Source organism: Rhinolophus ferrumequinum (assembly GCF_004115265.2).
Source record: "Rhinolophus ferrumequinum isolate MPI-CBG mRhiFer1 chromosome 15 unlocalized genomic scaffold, mRhiFer1_v1.p scaffold_54_arrow_ctg1_1, whole genome shotgun sequence".
In the NCBI taxonomy this organism is placed as follows: Eukaryota; Metazoa; Chordata; class Mammalia; order Chiroptera; family Rhinolophidae; genus Rhinolophus; species Rhinolophus ferrumequinum.
Window position 1 is genome coordinate 4,347,888 of NW_022680357.1, and position 21,262 is coordinate 4,369,149.

The 21,262-nt window shown below is 54.9% G+C and overlaps 3 protein-coding genes and 1 pseudogene across 4 annotated transcripts; 2 read left to right on the forward strand and 2 right to left on the reverse strand.

Moving 5' to 3' along the window:
* Positions 1 to 248: 248 nt before the first annotated feature.
* On the reverse strand, positions 249 to 4,821 carry LOC117019720 (testisin-like). Of its 2 annotated transcripts, none has more exons than XM_033101808.1 (6): positions 4,797 to 4,821; positions 4,677 to 4,703; positions 4,304 to 4,469; positions 3,120 to 3,403; positions 904 to 1,058; positions 249 to 604 (listed from the first exon to the last, which is right to left on the reverse strand). In XM_033101808.1, exons 1-6 carry the CDS (start codon positions 4,807 to 4,809, stop codon positions 380 to 382), a joined length of 870 nt encoding a protein of 289 aa, XP_032957699.1. In that variant the 5' UTR covers positions 4,810 to 4,821; the 3' UTR covers positions 249 to 379. The 2 variants fall into 2 exon arrangements, with proteins under 2 accessions (XP_032957699.1, XP_032957697.1); XM_033101806.1 differs by having other exon boundaries at positions 249 to 631.
* A 3,049-nt stretch (positions 4,822 to 7,870) lies between these two features.
* On the reverse strand, positions 7,871 to 11,246 carry LOC117019694 (serine protease 33-like). The gene is made up of 4 exons (XM_033101758.1): positions 11,097 to 11,246; positions 10,418 to 10,580; positions 9,633 to 9,907; positions 7,871 to 8,169 (listed from the first exon to the last, which is right to left on the reverse strand). The coding sequence occupies exons 1-4, from the start codon at positions 11,215 to 11,217 to the stop codon at positions 7,886 to 7,888; spliced, it is 843 nt and encodes a 280-aa protein (XP_032957649.1). The 5' UTR covers positions 11,218 to 11,246; the 3' UTR covers positions 7,871 to 7,885.
* A 2,888-nt stretch (positions 11,247 to 14,134) lies between these two features.
* LOC117019405 (60S ribosomal protein L12-like) lies at positions 14,135 to 17,514 on the forward strand (annotated as a pseudogene).
* Positions 17,515 to 17,788: 274 nt separating this feature from the next.
* Positions 17,789 to 20,638, forward strand: LOC117019404 (serine protease 33). The gene is made up of 7 exons (XM_033101057.1): positions 17,789 to 17,827; positions 18,110 to 18,218; positions 18,614 to 18,640; positions 18,787 to 18,949; positions 19,139 to 19,410; positions 19,651 to 19,820; positions 20,020 to 20,638. The coding sequence occupies exons 2-7, from the start codon at positions 18,173 to 18,175 to the stop codon at positions 20,176 to 20,178; spliced, it is 837 nt and encodes a 278-aa protein (XP_032956948.1). The 5' UTR covers positions 17,789 to 17,827; positions 18,110 to 18,172; the 3' UTR covers positions 20,179 to 20,638.
* The last annotated feature ends 624 nt before the right edge of the window (positions 20,639 to 21,262 follow it).

Genomic DNA, 21,262 nt, shown 5'->3' on the forward strand with positions numbered 1-21,262 from the left:
CTCTCCTGGCTCTGTCCCCACACACCCACACTCCTGTCTTCCTAGCCCCCACAGACCCTGGTGCTACTAATATCCTTCCATAAATTATCTTTCTGATTGAACTAACCTGAGTGGGTTCTGCTGTGTGCAACCCAAACCTGTATGGTGCAGGTGGGTGGAGAAAGATTTAGGAGTTAGGGAGTGGGTTTGGGGTGGACGGGACGCAGGTTACCATGAGGGTGTCTAGGAAGCCACCAGAGTCCACAGAATTCTCTGCAAGACATCAACTCGAACATGCAAACGTGTTTATTAGAAGTGGGACAGAAGGGGGCTGGGCCTGATGCAGCAGACGGCCTGCTCAGGGGCTGTTAGGCTCAGGCCAGCTGCAGGAACAGGGCAGTCAGAGCAGGGGGCGGAGCACCAGCAGCAGCAGCAGCAGCAGCCAGGGCTCTGGCACGTGAGTGTCGCTGCGGACCATCAGCATCCGGATCCAGTTGAAGTGCCTACTGACGTTGGTGTAGATACCAGGCAGGTTGGGCCTACCACAGCCCACTCCCCAACTCACGATTCCAACCTGATACCACAGCCCTTTCTTTTCGCAGGTCATGGGTCCACCTGAGTCACCCTGGGGAGCAGCATGGGTGAGCCTGGCCTTGGTCAGGGCAGGAAGGGTTAACAGAGAGGCTGGGAGAGCGGGAGGGACTGTGGAGCTGGGCAGACCTGGTGCAAATCCTATTCCTCCCCCTAGAGGCAATCAAGTCTCAGTTTCTGCATCTGTAAACTGGGACCATAGTCTCTAACCCCCCGGGGTTGCTATGAAGACCAAATGAGGCACAAAGATACAAGGGGCTCTCAGGCCTGGGGCTGGGGTGGCGGGAGGCTGGGACACACGAGGGCATGGCTGGGGTGGGGAGGGACACTCACGAAGCAGGCGTCTTTTCCACCTTGCACATCGCCGGCACAAATCATGTCTCCCCAGATGTCATAGGTGAAAACAGGCTGTGAGTAGAGGTTGTTACACATGGTGGTGTTTATGATGCCGACCTGTACTTCCTGGAGGGTGTAGGGGGCTGGCAGCTCTACATGGGAGGTGAGGGGACAGAGAAAGATAGTGTCCTGAGCCTTTCCTCTGCCATCTGGTTAGGAGGAATGGCATAGACTATACGGGTGTCGGGAGAGGGTGTCCCTGGGACACCCATAGTGCCTTGATGAGTTCTCTGCTCTAGTCCAGCACCCAGCACATCATAGGTGATGAACAACATCACAGAAGGACCCAATGGCTGGACAGGCTGTTAGAGCTCCTCCCGGAGACTCGGTTTCCCTATCTGCAGCATGCAGATGACAGCCCCTGCCTGAGCCAGTGGGGAGAGACCTGAGCATGCACCGTAGGGGCTAACGTGGCTGATGGGTTGGGGTTAGCACAGTGCCACTGTAGCAGCCATGTGCCTGAGCAGGTGGGACAGCCCGTGGGGCTTGCTCTCCTCATGTCTGTGAGTACTCCAGGGCCTGAGCTGAGAGCTTTTCTAAATGCTCTTAGGGCTCCTGCAGCAACCCGAGAATGAAGCACAATCATGACTCACTGTCAAGTAAGGAAAGATACTGGGGGAGGGTGCCCTCCCCACCCCTAGCAAAGCACCCGGGGAAATACCAGAGCTTGACATGAAACTGCGGTCTGTCCGATTCCTAAGTGCAGGCCCTGATCACCCCCTTATCCTACAGAGGATGCTGATGACAATTACACTACAGGCTGACATGTCGGTAGAGCCTCCTGTCTGCCGGGGACTCTGCTAAGCCCTGTGCAGAACTGCTCTGTGAGGTGGGAACTGTTGTTACCCCATTTTACAGGTGAGGAAGCTGAGGCACAGTTAGATGAAATACTTGCCCGAGGTCTGCCAGCTAGCACATGGCAGAGCTAAGTTTTACACCAGGCAGGGGGACACTGGAAGTTGCCTGCCACCTGTGAGAAGGAGGGTGGAGCTTGGGACTGGATGTGACCACCTGCCAGTCTTGGGTCAGGGAGAAAGGGAGCAGAGTCTTCCTGGCTGGGCCCCCTGGCTCACACTCTTTCAGCCCTTTGGGCCCAGGGAGGTGTACAGCAGGTGCACTTTATCCAGCCCTTCTAGGGGAAAGGAAAGGACCCCTCCTCTAGAGGGAAACAGGTCTAGTGTTGACTTCCCTATCCCCCCTGCCAATTCCAGATGTGTGACCTTAGGGACACATCACGCCCTAGAGGCCAATAAGCTCTGGCTTCTCCACTGACTCTTGGGGCCTCAGGCAAGTTCCATACTCTTGTCAGCTTCCACATCTGTAAAGTGGGTGTAAAAACGTTCCAGCCTCATTCGCAGGTAGGCTCCAGAAGGAAGACAGCCCTGCCCTGCTCACTCCTGGATCCCTACCACCTAGAAAAGCCTAGAATAGTGCTGGGCACACAGGGAGCCTGTAGGAGCTTTCTCTGTTATTATTACTGTTGTGAAGGGTGAGGCAGGAATGGACCAGGCCAGGGAGCAGTGTAAGGGGCAGTCCAGGTGGAGGGACTATGCCCCATCTGGGGGGCTAGAACCCCCTGGGCACTTGGGGGGAGGATGTGCCCAGCGTTTTCGGGGGATTCATGGTAAGGGATAAGCTGGTGGCAGCTCATGCTGGCCTAAGGACCCCGGCAGAGCCCGAGATTGGAAGATAGCGAAATGGGCTCAGCATTCCAGGAGAGTCGGCCAATGTGGATAGATAAAGAAGGTATGGAGGAGCCAGAATGGGGAGGCTGGATGGCCAGGCGAGGTTAAGCACCACACTGAGGCTTTTCTGACATGGCCCAATCCACCTCCCCTGCCAACAGCCCTGCAGGCTGGGCGTGCGGCCTGAGCCAAGCTGGCCTCCCTCTCACCGCTGGCTTCTGGCTCTCAATTTCTGGTGGGGGGAGGGGGAGAGAAGGAACTGGATGTGGGTACAGAAGCTCCTGCCCTTTCTGAACAGGAAAGAGAAAAGAAAAGCAGGTGGGGAGAGAATGCTGAGCAGGCCGGGGTGGGGGGATGGGAAGGGCAGCTATACACAGACCACTGTGGGGGCTGTGCAGCTGGCACAGGGGGCACAGGATCATGCGCCTGCTCTCCCACCCCATACCCACCACCAGTTCCCAGCCTCACCCTGCTCTTCTTCGATGTCCCCCCAGCCAGTCACCCAGCAGTCACTCCGGTTCTGGAACTCAGTGGAAGAGGCCAGAATACAGACGGGCTGGATGTACTTATTGTAGGTGACAGAGGATGACAGCCTCAGCAGGGCAATGTCATAGGCTGAAGCCCCAAGATACATGGGGCTCACAATGATCTCCTCCACCTGGTAACGGTTGAAGTAGGCCTGCAGGTTCCAGATAGACGGAAAGGCAGACAGCTCACCAAACTGGACTGTCCACTCATAGGGGTTATTGTACCTGGCAGAGAGGAGAGCAGTGAGGGGTCCTTAGCGGAGGGTGTGCCATCTGAGTGCACCTGGGGTCTGCTCCCTCAGGGGAGACTGCCAGGGGAGGGAGCTACTAGGGTTCATCCCGGACACCATGAGTGGTGAGAGCCCAGAGGCCCAGAGAGGCAGCAACCAAAGCCCCAGAACCTGGGGACTTGGGGGGTGGGGGTGGGGCAGGAGGGTGCCTCCCCCTGTGGTCTGACCTGGCCACTCCACCAGCCTATCACCTCCCAGAACTGTTCTACTGTTCTTAAAAAAGAATAAGGGGGGGGGGGCAGCCGGTTAGCTCAGTTGGTTAGAGCGCGGTGCTCTTAACACCAAGGTTGCCAGTTGGATCCCCACATGGGCTACTGTGAGCTGCACCCTCCACAACTAGATTGAAACAACTACTTGACCTGGAGCTGATGGGTCCTGGAGAAACACACTTAAAAAAAAAAAAAGAATAAGCAGATGCACAGGTGCCAAAGAGGAACACTCAGCAGGGTGGAGTCACAACAGCTTGCCGGCCACTGTCACCACAGGCCAGGCTCTGTGTCCAGCACTCACCACCTCAGCTCCTTCCTCCCAGGTAGTACACCTCCACTGGAGGTGGGATAAGGAAGGTGAAGGCTGGTGGTGCCATTTGGGGAGAAGAGAACAGGAAGGAGAAAAAGAAAAGAACCAGACACAAATGTGCCTGGGAATATTCTGGAAGACCCTTCTGGAAACAAACTAAACAGGGTTCCCTGTAAGGGCACCATCGGGAACTCGCATGGATGCAGCCAGCTGCAGTGGGGCCTGGGACTCAGGAAAACACGAGGGTCACATCGGTGTACAATGTGGTGGTGAAGACCCCGGCCTGGGGTCAGCCCTCCCCAGCCCCCAGACTCACTGTTCGAAGCAGTGTGCTGCAGAGAGCACCCAGCGCCGGTTGAGCAGGCTCGCTCCACAGACGTGGGAACCCCATACGCGCAGGCTGCCCTGCCACGGCCAGCGCCCGAGCTCCGTGTCCTTTCCACCCACCACACGCGTAGACAAGGCCCGTATGCCACATGGCCCTGGGATGGATAGATGGAGACGCGGCTGAGCTGCATGAGAAAGGCCCACCTGACCGCCATCTCCTACCAGAGAGCGCGAAGGGAAGGGACTCCCCGGGAAACCAGGAGAGTCCTGGCGTCGTGCCGTCCAGGGAGAATGAAACGCTAGGGGCCCTCCCCACATGGTCAGCAGGCGCCCGCCCCTCCCCCCTGGGGCCCATCAGTTACATGCGAGCAACGATGAGTTCTCGAAACCTGGGGCGAAAGAGATGAAAAAAACGATGAGGCACCTTTTACGCTCCGGCCCAGGTGTCCTGCATAAGGAAGCGCGCGTCCTGGGCCCCTTACCTGGAAACAGCATGTCCTCATCCTGGAACTCTGCCGGAAGGAGAGAAGGTGAGCTCTCCTCGGTCTCCGTGTGCCCCATCCTCCCCCACCACCCCTAGGTCGGCCCGCAGCCCCGCCTGAGCTCACCCTGCAACTGTAGTTCCACTCGCACCAACAGCTGCACCAGCAGCAGCACCCCGACCTGAGCACCCATGGCCTCCTCTCCCGCTGCTTGGCGCCCCCTCTGCTTCCGCCTGCTCTAAGGCCCGGCTGAGGCGCCCCCTGGGGGAGAGGGAGCGGCGGGAACCCTGGCTGCCTCCTTCTCCCAGCTCGACCTCTCTGGGTCCAAGCACTTGTGGAATCATCAGACCTCACAGTACCCCAGCTTTGAGCTTCTCTGGGGGCTGGGTCCCCAACTACACCCCTTGATATGGCCCAGGAACCAGTGCACCCAAACAATCCTTCCCTTGTCTGCAATCCTGGGACCCTAGTTGCCACTTGCTGCCCCCTTTTCTACCCACTCCTCCTGCCAGGAAGAGCTGAGACCCTGGCCCCCAGCCAGGACTCCCGTGAAAGCACACGACGTCCTCATTGAATGCCTGTTGGGGGGCTAGCACTCTTGGGCTGACCCAGGAAGGGAAGATCCCTTTCCAGACTTTCTTTGGGAAATGTTGGCCTTGGGTCTTGTCTCTTCCTGAGCTGACAACCGGACTAGTCCCCACCTGCCCATGTTGCCCCCTAGTGGCAGGCCCCAGCCTGTCTCATCACCATCCTCTGGATTAAATCTTGCAAGTTCAAACTGTCTTTTGTAAATGTTCTTGCCTGTGGTACTGAGTGGAAGGAAATCACCAAAATGGGAGAGACACTGCTAGGTTGCCCATCCCAGTGTCCCTGTGCCTAGTGATTCTCTGTATGGGGAGATGTGGTGGTCCCGGGAGGGCTGTGCCTGCTTGGTGGCCCTCTGTGTGTCTTGAGTGCCACCAGAGATATCATGGAATTCACAGAGGTGAGTTACCCAGCATTGGCTTCTGGGGGTCCCTCCAGGCAGGGGAGCCAGTCTGACCTCGCAGGTGGGGGCTGCAACAGGTGGAGGATCCCTGCCATGCTGCCAGTGGGGGGTGAGGGCTGTTGAAGAGTGTGTGACCACTTGGCTCAGCCATGGGTGGGAGAGCCAGGCTTAGGGCTAGCGGGTGGGGACGTCGTGGAGCTGAGGCTTCCACTCAAAGGGTCTCTACCTGCTCTTCCCTCCTCCTGTCTGCTCTGCCCTGTGCAGTGGCCCGCAGGGGCCCCCATTCACACATCCCGCCTCTGCCTGATGGGTCATCCCTGTGCTCCCTCCTCCAGCTGCCAGCTGACATATTTCCAGCCAGTTCCCAAGCTTCCCTGGAGAGACAGGTTAGAGACAGAAGGAGAGAGAAGGAGAGCAAGCTCAGCCTGGCCCGAGCCTTTGCTGTTCGTGCCCGAGGTGATGTGGATTCACCCCCAGCCCTGCCCATGACCCCGAGGTTGAACCCCAGGCCTTCCCATGACCCTGGGAATGACCCGCAGCCCTGCTATGACCCCAGGGCCTCCCAGATGTGTTGCTCTGCCATCCACTGAATGTAAAGACATGGCTGCTCGGGAAAGCCCTGTCCGGTATGCCCTGGAGCTTGCAGCCCTCGTTTTCCCTGTCTGAAAAATGGAGATAACAGTAATGTACACCTTGAAGGGCTGCTAGGAGATCCTATGACATACACCCTTCCAGCTCCCGACGTCTGGGAAAGACACCACAGGAGGAATGGCCCTCTGCCCTCTCATCTTTATTGCCTTTCAGACAGACATGCCTGCAAAGGGACCAGCCCAGCACCGGGGACTGCAAATCTCAGTTCCAAGAGTCCCAGAAACCCCCACAGGAATCCCTGAGCCTGAGAGCACGCAGGGACTCAGTCGTGGATGGTGGGTGAGAAGTGGGGAACACTAGGCTCTGTCCCTTGGGGGGGGTGGGGAGGTTGAGAGGGCAGCTTATGACCTATGGGGGACACATGAGCCTTCTGAAGAAGGAGAGATGTGGGGGTATTAGAGTGGGGAGCTGTCTGAGGGGGAGGGGCCAGAGAACATCCCTGGAGGACAAAGAATTCGATAGATGGTGGAGGCAGATTTCAGGGGAGGATCTGGGGAGGGGGTCCCTGTGAGAAGCTACTTACTGCATTCCTAGCAGGGAGCAAGGAGAGGGCATGAGTTTGAATTATGGGAGCTGAGGTGTCACAGCTGGTTAAGCAAGCCCCAGGGAGAGAGGGGGTGCCCCTAGTGGTCCCAGAAACAACAATAAGGCAGAGAAAAAGATCCCAGCAAGGCTGGGAGAGATGCTGCTGTCATCTGCGGCTGAGCTCTGGATTGTGTTGAGAATCCATGTGGTATAGACGCTGACGTTGGTGTAAACACCTGGCTTCTTGGGAAGGCCGCATCCGTAGCCCCAGCTCACTATCCCTGCCTGGATCCAGACGCCATCAATGTCACAAACCAGGGGGCCTCCGGAGTCACCCTAGGGAGAAAGAAGGAATCTGAAAGTGTAGGGCTAGAGAGCGGGCTGTGCGGGGCCAGCTGCCCTCCTTACCCAGAGGGGAAATTGAGGTTCACAGGGCCCCCCTCAGTCCCACAAACCTCCCTTCAGCACTGCTGGCCAGGTCATCAAGGGGGCTTGGATATTTCTGGAAGGCAGCAGGGTTGGCTGGTCTGGGACTTAGGGATGAAATACCTGGCAGGTAGGACAAGCAATGCAATGGGAATACTCTATTCTCTAAATAAAACTGTTTTTTCCAAGGAGCACGTCTGTGTTGCTAAAAGTGCTGTTTGCTTTGTTTTTGATGAAAAATTTTGACTGAGATAAAACAATACTAAGAGGCGATGGGAGCTAAAGCGTGTTTTGCCTATAAAAGCGGACAAGGAAAGATAAAACCCACCCAGCTCAGAAGTGACCTGCTCCTTAGAAAATTTTGTTCAAAGACTCCAAGTGTTATTTTTTGGAAAGAAAAAAGAAATTTCTGGCCCCAGAGGAAAGCTTTAGGGAGAGAGGGATATGTCACAGTTTGCTTAAGCACACTTGCAGGAGGTATTCTATGTTTTGACAATATTTACATGGTATCTGAAAGGGGTTCAGAAACATCCTTTTTCTTTTTGAATTGACCTTTATATTTAGAAAAATGTTGCCCTTGTCTGCCTTGGGGTCCCCACCAGGAGTGTTTGCTCACCCCGCAGGCATCCTTCTGGCCACTCTCGAAGCCAGCACACAGCATGTCTTCCAGGACAATGGGCTCCTGGCTGGGGATGCCGGAATTCTCGTGATAGTAGGTGTCACAGGTCTGGGTGTCAATGAGAGGCAGCGCTACTTCCTTCAGGGTAAAGGGTGGTGGGAGCGCTAGGGTGGGGAGAAGAGAGCAGAGCTCAGAGGGGACGCAGTGGCCTCCTGGCTCTCAGGTGGCTTGCCCACACTTTGATGGATTGATGACAAGAAGTCACTTCTGCGTGTCCCTCCCCGAGGAACAGGGGCCCGCATTTGTGTTCAAGAAATACCACACCAGGGTGGCAAAGTGAGCCTGTATTTAAAATTCAAAATGCTAGGAAGACCTGTTCTCTTCCTCCCTGAGGCGAACGGGGCAGAGGGGTGTTGAGCTCCTCAGACTCGGCCTTCCCCCCAGTGCAGGAAGGGGGAAGACGGACACAGTGGGCGGCTGGACAAGAGCTGAGACCTGGTTTCAGGGGTTGGGTCTGGCCATGGACTATGGTCAAGTCAATTCCACCTAATAACCCTACTCTTCTGGGCTTTCCAAGGGTCAGGTCAAAAGGGGGTTGAATAGTGCCCCTCAAAACTTCATGTCCACCTTGAACCTCAGAATGTGAACTTATTTGGAAATAGGGGTTTTGCAGACACAATTAGTTAGGATGAGGTTGGACTGAATTCGGGTGAGTATCCTTATAACAGACAGTAAAAGAGAAGACACAGGGAGACACACAGGGAGATGGCCACGTGAAGACAGGCAGAGAGCAGGGTCATGCACCCCCGTTCCAAGGAGCCCCCAGAAGCGGGAAGGAGCAGAAAGGAGCCTCCCCTACAGCCTCTGGAAAGAGGGAGGGCCTACGACATCTTGATTTCAGATTTTTGGCCTCCAGAACCGGGAGAGAATGAATTCCTGTTGTTGTAAGGCAGTTTGTGGTTCTTTGTTATGGCAGCCCCAAGACACTAATCTGAGACGATATCACAAAGAGGAGGAGGAGGAGGATGACGAAGATGATAGCAACGATAGTTGCTGATAAATATTGACAACTCACTCTTGCCCGGCCCCGCTGGAAGTGCCTGAAATGCATCATTCCATGTAAGCCTCACATTGACCCCTGGCAGTTGGCACTCTTGAGATCTCCACTTGCCACAGGAGCAAACCACGATCTGGCGAGGCTGGTGGAGACCAGCCAGCCAGAACGAGGCCAGGCAGTTAGGCTCTGACCCAGCCCCGTGTGGACTGATGGGTGAATTCTGTAAATGCATAGCTGGCACAGGCACTAGCCCTTCAGAATGGTCTGGACCCAGGTTGGGCCACCATTCTAGAACCCTCTGCTGGGCCCAGCATTAATCCTTAGGTTATTGGATGCTGGGAGGATGGGTTGGAAGCCCAAGGTGGGATCTGGGGTGGCGGGCTGATTCTGCATTAGCATGGCAGTATTTCAGAGTCCCCCCTGCCGGGGCCATGCTAGTGTATGCAGGCTCCACATCCGGCCTGAGCGAGGGTAGTGGCAGGTACAGCTGGCCCGAGGGAGGGTGTCAGGATCAGCCTCCAGTGAGTCACCCCCGCCCACCCGGCCCCACCACCAGCTGGACATCCTTACGTAGAGTTGTGCCGATGTTCCCCCAGCCGGTGACCCAGCACATGGTGCCGTGACCTAGTGGGTCTCCGGGTTTGGGGAGGCAGACTGGAAGGATGAGGTCACTGAAGGTGACAGGGGAAGCCAGCTGCACTAGGGCGATGTCCCCGCCTTGCATCTCCTTGTAGCTTGGGTGGGTGATGAACTGGGCCACGGCGTGGAGCTCCTGGGCCTCGCCAGGCTGGGGGTAGGAGGAGATGGAGCCCAGCAGCACCAAGTAGTTGGACAGCGGCAGGTTCCTGGAGCCGGAAGTCAAGGGGGTTATGAGGTTGTGCCCAGGTCCCAATCTTGATTTGAGGGTCTTAACATTGTGAAGGGATGTTTTTGCAAGATGAGCACATACCAGCAATGACAAGCACCCTGTTTAATCCACATGCAACCCTGCAAGGCGCCCAGTTCTCCCTCTGTTTGGTGGGAGGTGAAGCCACCTGTCCAAAGCTAGCCCAGCTGGTAAGTAATGGACCTGGGACCTCGGGTTCTCAAAGGACGTCCTGACATGGGAGGTTTTGATTTCTGGGAAATGAATAACTTCTGGGAGGTGGACAAATGGGAGGGCTGGCGCTGGTCTGTCTCTTCCCCTGCTCTCTCCCCAGTGCCCAACGCAGGGATTAGGGGCATCCTGAGTGCATACGTGAGACATCCCCAGCCTGTCTCCTGCCCAAGTGGGCAGAAGGCTCCTGTTCAAATGGGGAAAGGAGGGTGTTGGGGAGGGGTGAAAGGTAGGTCCCAGCTGGCCTGCAGATCCTCACCGGTTCAAGCAGTGGGCAGCAGTTAGCACCCAGTCCTTGGTGATCAGCGAGCCCCCACACACGTGATGTCCATGCTCCCTCAGGCTGACTTGCCATGGCCACTGGCCTGGCCGGGCATCCTGGCCCGACACAATGCGGCTTATTTCACGTGGGCGTCCACACACTGCGGGGTGAGGCAGTGGGTTATACCAGGTCCCCTCTGTGCTCTTCCCCTCACCCTGCAGACGTGCCCTCATTTATATCTGCCCCTCGTGGGCTGGCATCTTGTCCCCTGTGATGCAGGAACCTCTCCTCATGGTAGGACTTACGACCCTGGGAGAGGTGCATGGCAGCTGAGTTGGGGGAGGTGGGAGCTGGGGGCCTGGATTGCTCAGCTAAGCTTACTGGGGAGAGGGAACCTTGGAGCAGCTGGGCTGGGGATTCTGGGAAGGGTTTGAATGCAGTGCAGTAAATGCAACACAAAATGCAGCTGGCAGTGGGCTTTTGGCGGAAGCTGTGAAGGTGCTGAGTCTGGGGGAGTGGATGCTGGCCCCCAACATCTGGGTTCCTTAGAGGACTTGCCCAAGTAGAAGGCTACCAGGGGCGGAACTGGGATTACACACCTCTCTTTATCTGCCCCCCCAAACCCCGGCTCTCTCTCCTGCGGTACCTCTCTCCCCTACCCTGGTATTTGTCCTACCTGAGTCCAGTTTTATCGCTGTGACATTTGTTGGGGTGAGGTTGAATAGGAGAGCTGTGGGGCTTCCCTGAAGGGCTCTCAGGTGGAGGGAGAGCAGGATGGCGGTTATGGCCAGCTCCATTGTACCTTCCAGCAGCCACTTCCGGGTTGGTTCTTGGGGTCAGAGTCCTCAAACACACTCAGGAGGGAGAAGATGATTGCAGCTCCAGTCCAAGTTTCTGGGTTCGCCCTTGGGTGGGGCTGACACCTCCACTCCATATCCTCAGGCCGTGGGCCCTTTCACCCCTCTGAGAAACATCCTTGGCAAGACCCTCAATCCTTCCCTCCCCTGCCCTGGCTCTGGCATTACAGCACCTAACTCCCCCACCACCTATGGGGTACTTACTGTGTACTGGCACTCTGCCAACCATGCCATATCCTCTTGCCTGATTTCCCAGAGGTTATTATGACCCCCATCTTACAGCAGAGGATCCAAGACTCTGATGGTTGAATGATTTGCCCAAAGCCCTACAGGTGGCAAAGCCAGATAAATCTACTCGGCACCCTATGCAATGCCCAGCAACCCTGGGAGGGGGTGAAGGCTGGTGAAGTGGAATTGTAGACCCTGGGGCATATGCCACTCTTCCCCCTTGACCATTCATTTTCAACCTGGGGCTCTCAAGGGCCTAAAGTGGGACCAGGATGCCTGGGTCCTGAGAGGGGACCCATTATTCAAGGAGGTAGAGCAGCTGGAGAAGTGGGATTCTCAACCTGAGAAGATGGCGGCCCCCTGATACCCTCCTCTGACCACAAATAGCAGGCACCTTGATGTCCATTGCCCCTGCCCTGGCCTGCAGCTGTGACCCTGGCCCTGCTATATAGGTCAGAAAGGGATGTGGGAGATTTCTTCTGATTCCTAAGTTTTTTCCACTTCTTGAAAGAAAAGTACCCATCCTTCCAATACCCTCCCCCCTACCAATCAACCTAAGCTCCAGGGAACTCCCCCCTCCAAGGGGCTCATTACCCCTGGAGGGCACAGTGGGTCTCAGCAGCCCCCAATGCTTGATTTAAGCCAAAATCATGCTCAGTGAATATTCAGGTGTTACTGCTTTTCCCCTCTACCCCATACTTTGATTTCTGAGAAAAAATTGTGGGTTTGTTTCTCAAATACTTAGAACATTTTTTTTAAAATGTATTTCAAAGCTGTTGACGGGGGCTTAAAGGCTCATGCCTCTTACATCTTTTCAATGAATGATCAATGTAAAATATCCCTATATTTCATTGGGTTAGCCTTGGGTTCTATTTTACATGAGATTATCTGATACGTGATAGTCCACAGACGCTTTCCTATTATTTGCAATTTCTTCACCAATATATTTTTTAAATTAAGACAAAATGAAAAACAGACATTTAGAAAGAAATTACAAAATAATTAAATTTCTTAACTTACTTGCCTTTGTGGGAATATACTTGCTGGAATACTTGCAAAAAACAAAGTGAACTAATTCTATTAACAGTATTATCGATTTTTGTGACTACAAAAGTTTTTTATGATTCACTGATACTTTGTGGGGATAAAGGCACATCCTGCCTCCTTGAGCTTGTGCTTGAGAACTCCTAGATGATCAGAATTATGGAAGAGCCCGTGCATTTCACAGTAAATCTGATTTAAAGACATCACAACAGTCCTTACCATCATCATCAATGAGTGTTGCTTAGAATTCGGGCCCATTCAATAACCCCTTTTGTGCTCACAGGATCAGGTCACCTGCTGAATGTGACACTGAGGAAGTAAAATAGTCACAGCCCCGGTGCTATGGTCTGAACATTTGTGTCCCCCTCCCCCATTTATACGTTGAAATCCTAACCCCCAGCATGGTATGTTCAGAGGTGGGGCCTCTGGGAGGTGAGTAGGTCATGAGAGCAGAGCCCTCATGAATGGGATTCGTGCCCTTATAAAATACCCCAGAGAGCCTCCTCTCCCCTTCTGCCATGTGAGGACACAGTGGAAGGCAATAGTTCTGAACCAGGAAGAGGGCCGTCACCAGACACCGAATCTGCTGGCACCTTAATCTCAGACTTCCAGCCGAAGAACTGTGAAAAAGATGTTTGTGATTGATAAACTACCCACTTTGTGGTATTTTGTTGTAGCAACTCAAGTGGACTAGGACACCCAGCAAAGTATTTGACTCAGAAATGCCTTTCCCGTGTTGTGTTTAGTACGTTCCCAGTTTCTGCTCATGTTACATTAGGAATATACAAAGTGGACGAGATACTTCTTTACCTTCAGACTTACACAATTTAGGACAGTTTACACAGCTGTAGAACAAAACCTGGAGTATATGGAATCAACACCAAGTCTGCTGATGGGGATTCTAGAGCCTGGTCTGGTCTGTGTTTTTTCTCAATCCTTTATTTTATTTTACTTGAAACACTTTTTATTATGGAAATTTAAAAATATACACAAATGCTGATGAGTATTAAATAAATAAATAAATAAGTAAATCACTGGGCCGACCCGGTGGCTCAGGGGGTTGGAGCTCTGTGCTCCTAACGCCGAAAGCTGCCGGTTCGATTCCCACACGGGCCAGTGGGCTCTCAACCACAAAGTTGCCAGTTTGACTCCTCGACTCTCACAAAGGATGGTGGGCTCCGTCCCCTGCAACTAAGATTAAACACGGCACCTTGAGGTGAGCTGCCACTGAGTTCCTGGATGGCTCAGTTGGTTGGAGCGTGTCCTCTCAGCCACAAGGTTGCCGGTTCAACTCCCGCAAGGGATGGTGGGCTGTGACCCCTGCAACTAACAACGGCAACTGGACCTGGAGCTGAGCTGCGCCCTCCACAGCTACGATTGAAAGGACAACTACTTGACTCGGAAAAAATCCTGGAAGTACACACTGTTCCCCAAAAGAATCCTGTTCCCCTTCCCCAATAAAATCTTTAAAAAAAAAAATCTACATCTGTCACTCAGTTTAAACAATTATCAATATAGAACCGATCTTTAGATCTCTCCACGTCTCCACATTTTTCTCTCATGGAATCAGTCCTTTTAAAATTTTTGCTCTAGCTTTCGGCTTTTGGCTCGGAGGAGGCCAAGGTGCAACTTTTTCCGGTCATCCTGAGTCCGGGTGCATTTAACACCAGCCGTCTCCACCATGCCACCACGTTTGACCCCAATGAGATCAAAGTTGTATACCTGAGGTGCACCAGTGGGGAAGCTGGTGCCACATCTGCCCTGGCCCCCCAGATCAGCCCCCTGGGTCTGTCTCCAAAAAAGGTCATCACTAAAGCAACCGGTGATTAGAAGGGTCTAGGATAACAGTGAAACTGACCATTCAGAACAGACAGGGCCAGACTGAGGTGGTACCTTCTGTTTCTGCCCTGATCATCAAAGCCCTCAAAGAATGCCAAGAAATGGAAAGAAGCAAGAAAAACATTAAGCACAGTGGAAATATCACTTTTTTATTATTATTAAAGTTTATTGGGGTGACAATTGTTAATAAAGTTACATAGATTTCTGGTGTACAATTCTGTAACACATCACCTATATATCACATTTTGCGTTCACCACCTAGAGTCAGTTCTCCTTCCGTCACCTTATATTTGGTCCCTTTTACCCTCATTTACCACCCCCTCCCTCCGGAAATACCACTTTTGATGAGACTGTCAACATCGCCCTATAGATGCGGCCCCAATCTTTAGCTAGAGAACTCTCTGGAACCATTAAAGAGATCTTAGGGACTGCCCAGTCTGTGGGCTGCAATGTTGATGGCTGCCCCCTCATGACATCATAGATGACATCCAACAGTGGTGCCGTGGAAGGCCCAGCTAGTTAAGAACTACAAAAGAAACTATTTCAATTAAAGATCATTTGGCAACCAGTAAAAAAAAAAAAATTAAAAAAAATTTTTGCTCTAAGTTCTGAATATGTTTCTCTACTTTATCTTCAAGTTTGCCAATTCATTCTTTAGTAATGTCCATTTTATTATTCAGCCCTTTGGCTAAAATGTTTTACTTCAGCAATATTTTAAATTTTCAAACATTCTTTCTTATTCTGATTGCTTTTTCCCATATAATTCTTCTTTAATGCTTGGAAACACTTCTTGAAACTCTCTGAGGATACCAGTTAGAATTTTCCAAGTTGTCTGATATTCCCTGTATTATCTCAGTTTTCTCTGGAGTCAGTTCATTTTATTCAAATGGATCATTCTGGTGCATGTGTACATTTTCCTTGAACATTTCTTCATCTTGGTTGCTGTACAGTAAAAGGTTAACTGAACAGGCCTAAGATGTTCAAACCCTGCACAGTCCAAAGAAACGACTGGTCCTTGACCAGCTCCTAGGAAATGACCTCTGAGCCCTTGGAATGTCCTGCCTAAAAAGTGTTTTTGTAGCCCTGGAGCCTTGTGCCACTACAGGCAGTTGATGCCAACAATGTGATTTATGGTGGGGCCTTGGGTTACGCTGTACCCGTCAGACTTCAGGAGGGCCTGGAGTCTGAGAACTCAGGTCAGTCACATGGGCACTCCATGCCTATGTGATGGAACCCCAATAAAAACTTCAGACAGCAAGGCTCAGATGAGCTTCCCTGGTTGGCAATACTTCACGTGTGTTGTCACACATAAAAGCTGGGAGAATTCAGCACTGTCCATCTAATTCCACTGAGAGGACAGCTGGAAGCTTGCACTTGGCCTCTCCTGGATTCTGTCCTCTACACCTTTTGCATTTGCTGATGTTACCTGTAATCCGTTCACTGTAATGAACCATAACCAGAGTGTAACAGCTTTTCTGAGTTCTGTGAATCCTTCTTGTGAACCATTGATTCTAAGGGTGGTCCTGTGAACCCAGCTCCATTGTCCATTCACATCTATGACTGAAGAGCCAGCTCGTTAACTTTGGTGCCTTGCAACATTGCCCACAAGAAAGGAAAGCTTCCCATATGCTCTGTGCAGTTAGGTGGGGCCTGTTACAGGATAGCAGACAGACAGGGAGGTGAACAGCCCTCTGGGTTGTCAAAATCAGGCCAATTTTTATTCTGTGGGTCCCATAAAGGATCATCACTTTTAACAGAGGTGACACAGTGCTAGCTCCCCAATGGACACTCAATGAGGACGTCATGTGCTTTCACGGGAGTCCTGGCTGGGGGCCAGGGCCTCAGCTCTTCCTGGAAGGAGGAGAGGGTAGAAAAGGGGGCAGCCAGGGTCCCAGGGTGGCAGACAAAAAGGGATTGTTGGGTGCACTGGTACCGGGGCCATATCAAGGGGTGTAGTTGGGGACCCAGCCCCGAGAGAAGCTCAAAGCTGGGGTGCTGTGAGGTCTGATGTTTCCACAAGTGCTTGGACCCAGAGAGGTAGAGCTGGGAGAAGGTGGCAGCCAGGGTTCCCACTGCTCCCTCTCCCCCAGGGGGCGCCCCAGCTGGGCCTTAAAGCAGGCGGAAACAGAGGGGGCGCCAAGCAGCGGGAGAGGAGGCCATGGGTGCTCAGGTCGGGGTGCTGCTGCTGGTGCAGCTGTTGGTGCGAGTGGAACTACAGTTGCAGGGTGAGCTCAGGCTGGAGCTGCGGGCCGACCTAGGGGTGGTGGGGTAGGATGGGGCACACGGAGACCGAGGAGAGCTCACCTTCTCTCCTTCCGGCAGAGTTCCAAGATGAAGACATGCTGTTTCCAGGTAAGGGGCCCAGGACGCGCGCTTCCTTATGCAGGACACCTGTGCCAGAGCGTAAAAGGTGCCTCATCTTTTCATCTCTTCTGCCCAGGATTCGAGAACTCACTGTTGTTCCCAGGTAACTGATGGGCCCAGGGAAGAGGAGTGGGTGCCTGCTGAGCACGTGGGGAGGGCCCCCAGCATTCCCTTCTCCTTCCACAGCACGACCACTCTCATAGTTTCTCAGGTAGCGCTCCCTAGTAGGCTATGGCTCGCAGGTGGATCTTTCTCCTGCAACTCAGCCATGTGTCCGGCTGTCCATCCCAGGGCCATGTGGCCACCTGAACATCCACCCACTCGTCGTGGGCAGAAAAGACTCCCTTGCAGGCGCTGGCCGTGGCAGGTCAGCCTGCACCTTCCTAAAAGTCACACCTGTGGAGCCAGCCTGCTCAGCTGGCCGTGCAAAGCTTCGAAAAGTGAGTCTGTGGACTGGGGGTGGTGACCTTCTGACCCGCAGCTCTGTGAGGCTGGAACTTCCCTTCCTCCTTGTCACAGTGAGGAAACTGGTGCTCCTTGAAGTGACAGGACTGCGGGATCACCCAGCTCACAAGCGACCAGGTCCAGAGAGCACTTGGCTAGTCCTGGGGTCGGGGCTCAGTGTGGGGCTGGCCAAGCCAGAATTTCTGCACGGAACAATAGTGCTCAGATGCCCCAAACGCCGGTACTGCAAGAAGCCAGGAGCCAGGGTCAGTTTTGGAGGTGAGCAGCCAAGGATCCTCTTGGGGGCCTCCTGGCCTGACCCCAGGCTCCCCTCCCTGCCCCCGTCCCCTTCACCCCCACCGCAACACCCTTGCTCAGCTGGGCCCAGGCTCCTGCCCCCAGTTCTCAGCACCTTGGCCTAAACCAGGCTTCTTTTGGGAAATACAGGTGTCCCTTTCCTGCCACTTCGAAAGCACTTCTCAAAGCATCTTTGTTTGAGACAGGACAGGTGAAGCTGAAGCCCCGCCCTGGCCTCCTTAATTACCCCCTCCAGGCCCCGCCCTCTCCTGGCCCTTTAAGCCCCCATGTCCTCCCCCAGCCCAGTCAGCAGGAAGGGAGCCAGGCTGTGAGGGTGAGAACAGGGTCCAGGGGCTGCCAGGGCGGTCTGGGGACACTGTCAGGCACTGGAAATAGAGGGTGGGGAAAGGGCCGGGCTCCAGGGCTCACCTGGAGACTTACGGTGCCCAAATCTCACAGGGGATGGGGGCAGGGGTGGTCCCTGAGGCCTGGGCTGAGGAAAGCAGATAGAGCCTGGGCATGGGGCTATGTCTGGGACCAATTAAAGGCTGAGGGAAGACAGAAGGGCCTCTGGGGGCTAGTGCCCTGGGCTAGCACCTTCCCCTCCTCTCTGCAGGCTCCCACCAGATTCCAAGCCCTGGGCAGTGCCACCCTTAACCGGCCCAGTCTTGAAAACAGAATGAGGGGGGTTTCCTGCCTACAGGTCCTGCTCCTACTTCTGCTGGGTGAGCGGGGGCGGAGGGAGGGGGGACAGGGACTATGGGTGCTGACTACAGGGACCTTGGCTACCAAATGTCTCACCTCACCGCTCTCTGGCCTGGTTCCCCTAGAGCACTACAGGGCACCCTAATCTTGGCTTCAAGGGTTCACGTTTTCTCTGTCACTAATCTTGGGCTCTCCAAACCAGGGCGAGATGTGCTCATCTGCGTAATGGGTATAAGTCCCCACCTCACATTGTTCTGGGGAGGGTTAAATCAGGTAACCCATTGCAAAAAAGCCTGGCACCAGGTCAGTGGATAAAATATGTTCCACCCTCCTTCCTAATCTGACCTCCCCCCTCTTCAACCTGTTATCTGACACCAAATCCGTAATCTAGTCCCTTCCCTGCTTCCTCCTCTAGGAGCTGCTGGGACACTGGAGTCTGCAGGTTAGGAAGCCTCAGGGTCCCCATCCCCATCCCCAACCCGGGAGCCAACCCCTCCCTGACCTTGGCCCTTTGTCTCCCCGCCCCCACCTGCCTCCCAGGCTCCCGGTCCTCCGCCCACCCTGGCATTTCCCCGTGTCCTCTCGCAGTCTGCGGGCAACCTCGTGTGTCCAGTCGGATTGTGGGGGGCCAGGACGCCGGGGCCGGAGAGTGGCCGTGGCAGGCGAGCATCCAGCACCGCGGGGCGCATGTGTGCGGGGGCTCGCTCATCGCCCCCCAGTGGGTGCTGACGGCAGCGCACTGCTTCCGGAGGTCTGCGGGCAAGGCACCCGGCTCGGGCTAGGGGGACACGGTGGTGTTGGGGAGCAAGGCCCAGGGAACGTGGGGCATCACCTGGCGGAGGCACGGGGACGGTGGCGGCTCCCGTGGGACGGCGGGGACTGAGGTCCTGTGGGACGGGGAGGAAGGGCTGCTGTAAGTAGCTCCGTTCCTTTGGCACAGTCGGGCGCTGCCGACCGAGTATCGCGTGCGCCTCGGGGCGATGCGCCTGGGTCCTGCCTCGCCCCGCGCTCTCTCGGTGCCTGTGCGAAAGGTGCTGCTGCCCCCGGACTACTTCGAGGACGGGGCCCGCGGCGACCTGGCGCTGCTGCAGCTGCGCCGCCCAGTGCCCCTAAGCGCGCGAGTCCAGCCTGTCTGCCTGCCGGAGCCCGGGGCCCACCCACCACCCGGTACACCGTGCTGGGTCACTGGCTGGGGCAGCCTCCATCCTGGAGGTGAGGCAGAGGGCGGGGCCCGGGGGTCGGGGGAGAGGACCAGGTGTTCCTCCTATACCTCCCTCTGACCCAGAACCCCCCACTGCCTCTATCTGGGACCCAGTACGACCTCCACTTCCAGGCACCCAAAGCAAATCCCGGTCCCGCAGGTCAGATTCTCAGGTGTGGCTTCTCCCACCCACCCCTGCTTACTGCCACACCCTTTCTCAGCTTTCTCTCACGTCTCCCTTCTTCCCTCAGTGCCACTTCCAGAGTGGCGACCTCTACAGGGAGCAAGGGTGCCATTGTTGGATTCGCACACCTGTGACCGCCTCTACCACATTGGCACCAATGTGCCCCTTGCCCAGCACATAGTGCTCCCGGGGAACCTGTGCGCTGGCTATATCCAGGGCCACAAGGATGCCTGCCAGGTGCGTGAAGGTGCCTGGAACCTCTGGAGTCAAACTTCTGTGCCCAGCACCCTACCTCCCTAGAACCCAGGACGCAGGAGGGACCAACCCCAGGCTCAGCGTCCTGGCCGCTAACCCAGATGCACCCCCAGGGGACTGGGGCCCTAGGACTGCCATAGTCTCCAGCCGGCTGCCACCTAAGCTCACCTTTCTCCTTCAGGGTGACTCCGGGGGACCCTTGACCTGCTTGAAGTCTGGGCGCTGGGTCCTGGTGGGCGTGGTGAGCTGGGGCAAGGGCTGTGCCCTGCCCAACCGTCCAGGTGTCTATACCAATGTGGCCATTTACAGTCCCTGGATTCAGGCTTGCCTCAGCCTCTGATGTGGTGACACTGAACTGGAGTCAGACACTTAGGTCCTCAACTACCTGGGCCATCTGGGGACCTGCACATCCACTTCTGACTTGAGGCTCATAGGCCTGATAAAGCTAAGGGGCCATCCATTCGTCCATCTGTCCATCCCTGCCTCTTCCTTGGAGCTCACCAAATCCAAGCTGTCATCCCTCGTCTAGAAGCCACCCATGTGTCGGAGTCTCACACTTCTGCCTTCCCCTTCCTGCTCATTTACCCTCCTCAGCTGCAGCAAGGGCTGGGCCTGGCACCCAGATACAGGCAAGCAAACTAGTGCCTGGTCTGGCCTGCATGCCCCTTTTTCTAGAGGAAGTCAGGGAGATTCAAGTGGAGAAAGATTTGGCACCACCAAGGAGATGGCTGTCCATCGCTAGCTTTGAAGGTGGGGGCAGGTCGCGTGGCAAGGAACTGCAAGCAGGGGCTGAGGGCAGCCCTGGCTGATGGCCTTCAGGGAAAGGGAAACGTGCTACAGCCGCACGGCACTGCATCTGGGGACGGCACGCACCTAGCTGAGCATGGAAGCACATCCTTCCCCCAGCCTCCAGGCGAGAACCTGACAGGCTAAGCCCTGGATGTCGGCCTGCTGAGACCTTAGGCAGAGAACCCAGCTGAGCCCACCCAGACTTCTGGCCCCCAGAGCTGCGATTTAATAAATTTGTGTTGTTTTAAGCTGCTATGTTTGTAGTCATTAGTTACACAGCGATAGAAACAAATCTAGAGTTTGCCCCACCGTAATGGAGGTGCCTGGGGGCGGGGTGGGCCTCCACCAGGCTCAAGAGTCCAGGCCACTGCGTATAATGCCCTCTGCCTGCGAGGGACCAGGAGGAGCTTCCGCTGTGTGTTGTTTCTGTTGTTACCCCATCCATGCCCATGGTGAGTCCGGGGCTGTGTCCTAGCCCTGTCTGGAACCCCACGGCCCAGGACCCCCCACATTTGTATCTGGAGACTGGCCTACATCCTTTATAGCTTTCCTACCCACGTTCATGTGACTGGGACCTGCCATCTCCTCATCCCCAGGCCAAGGATCACCCATCCCTGTAGATATAGCTGTTTCTA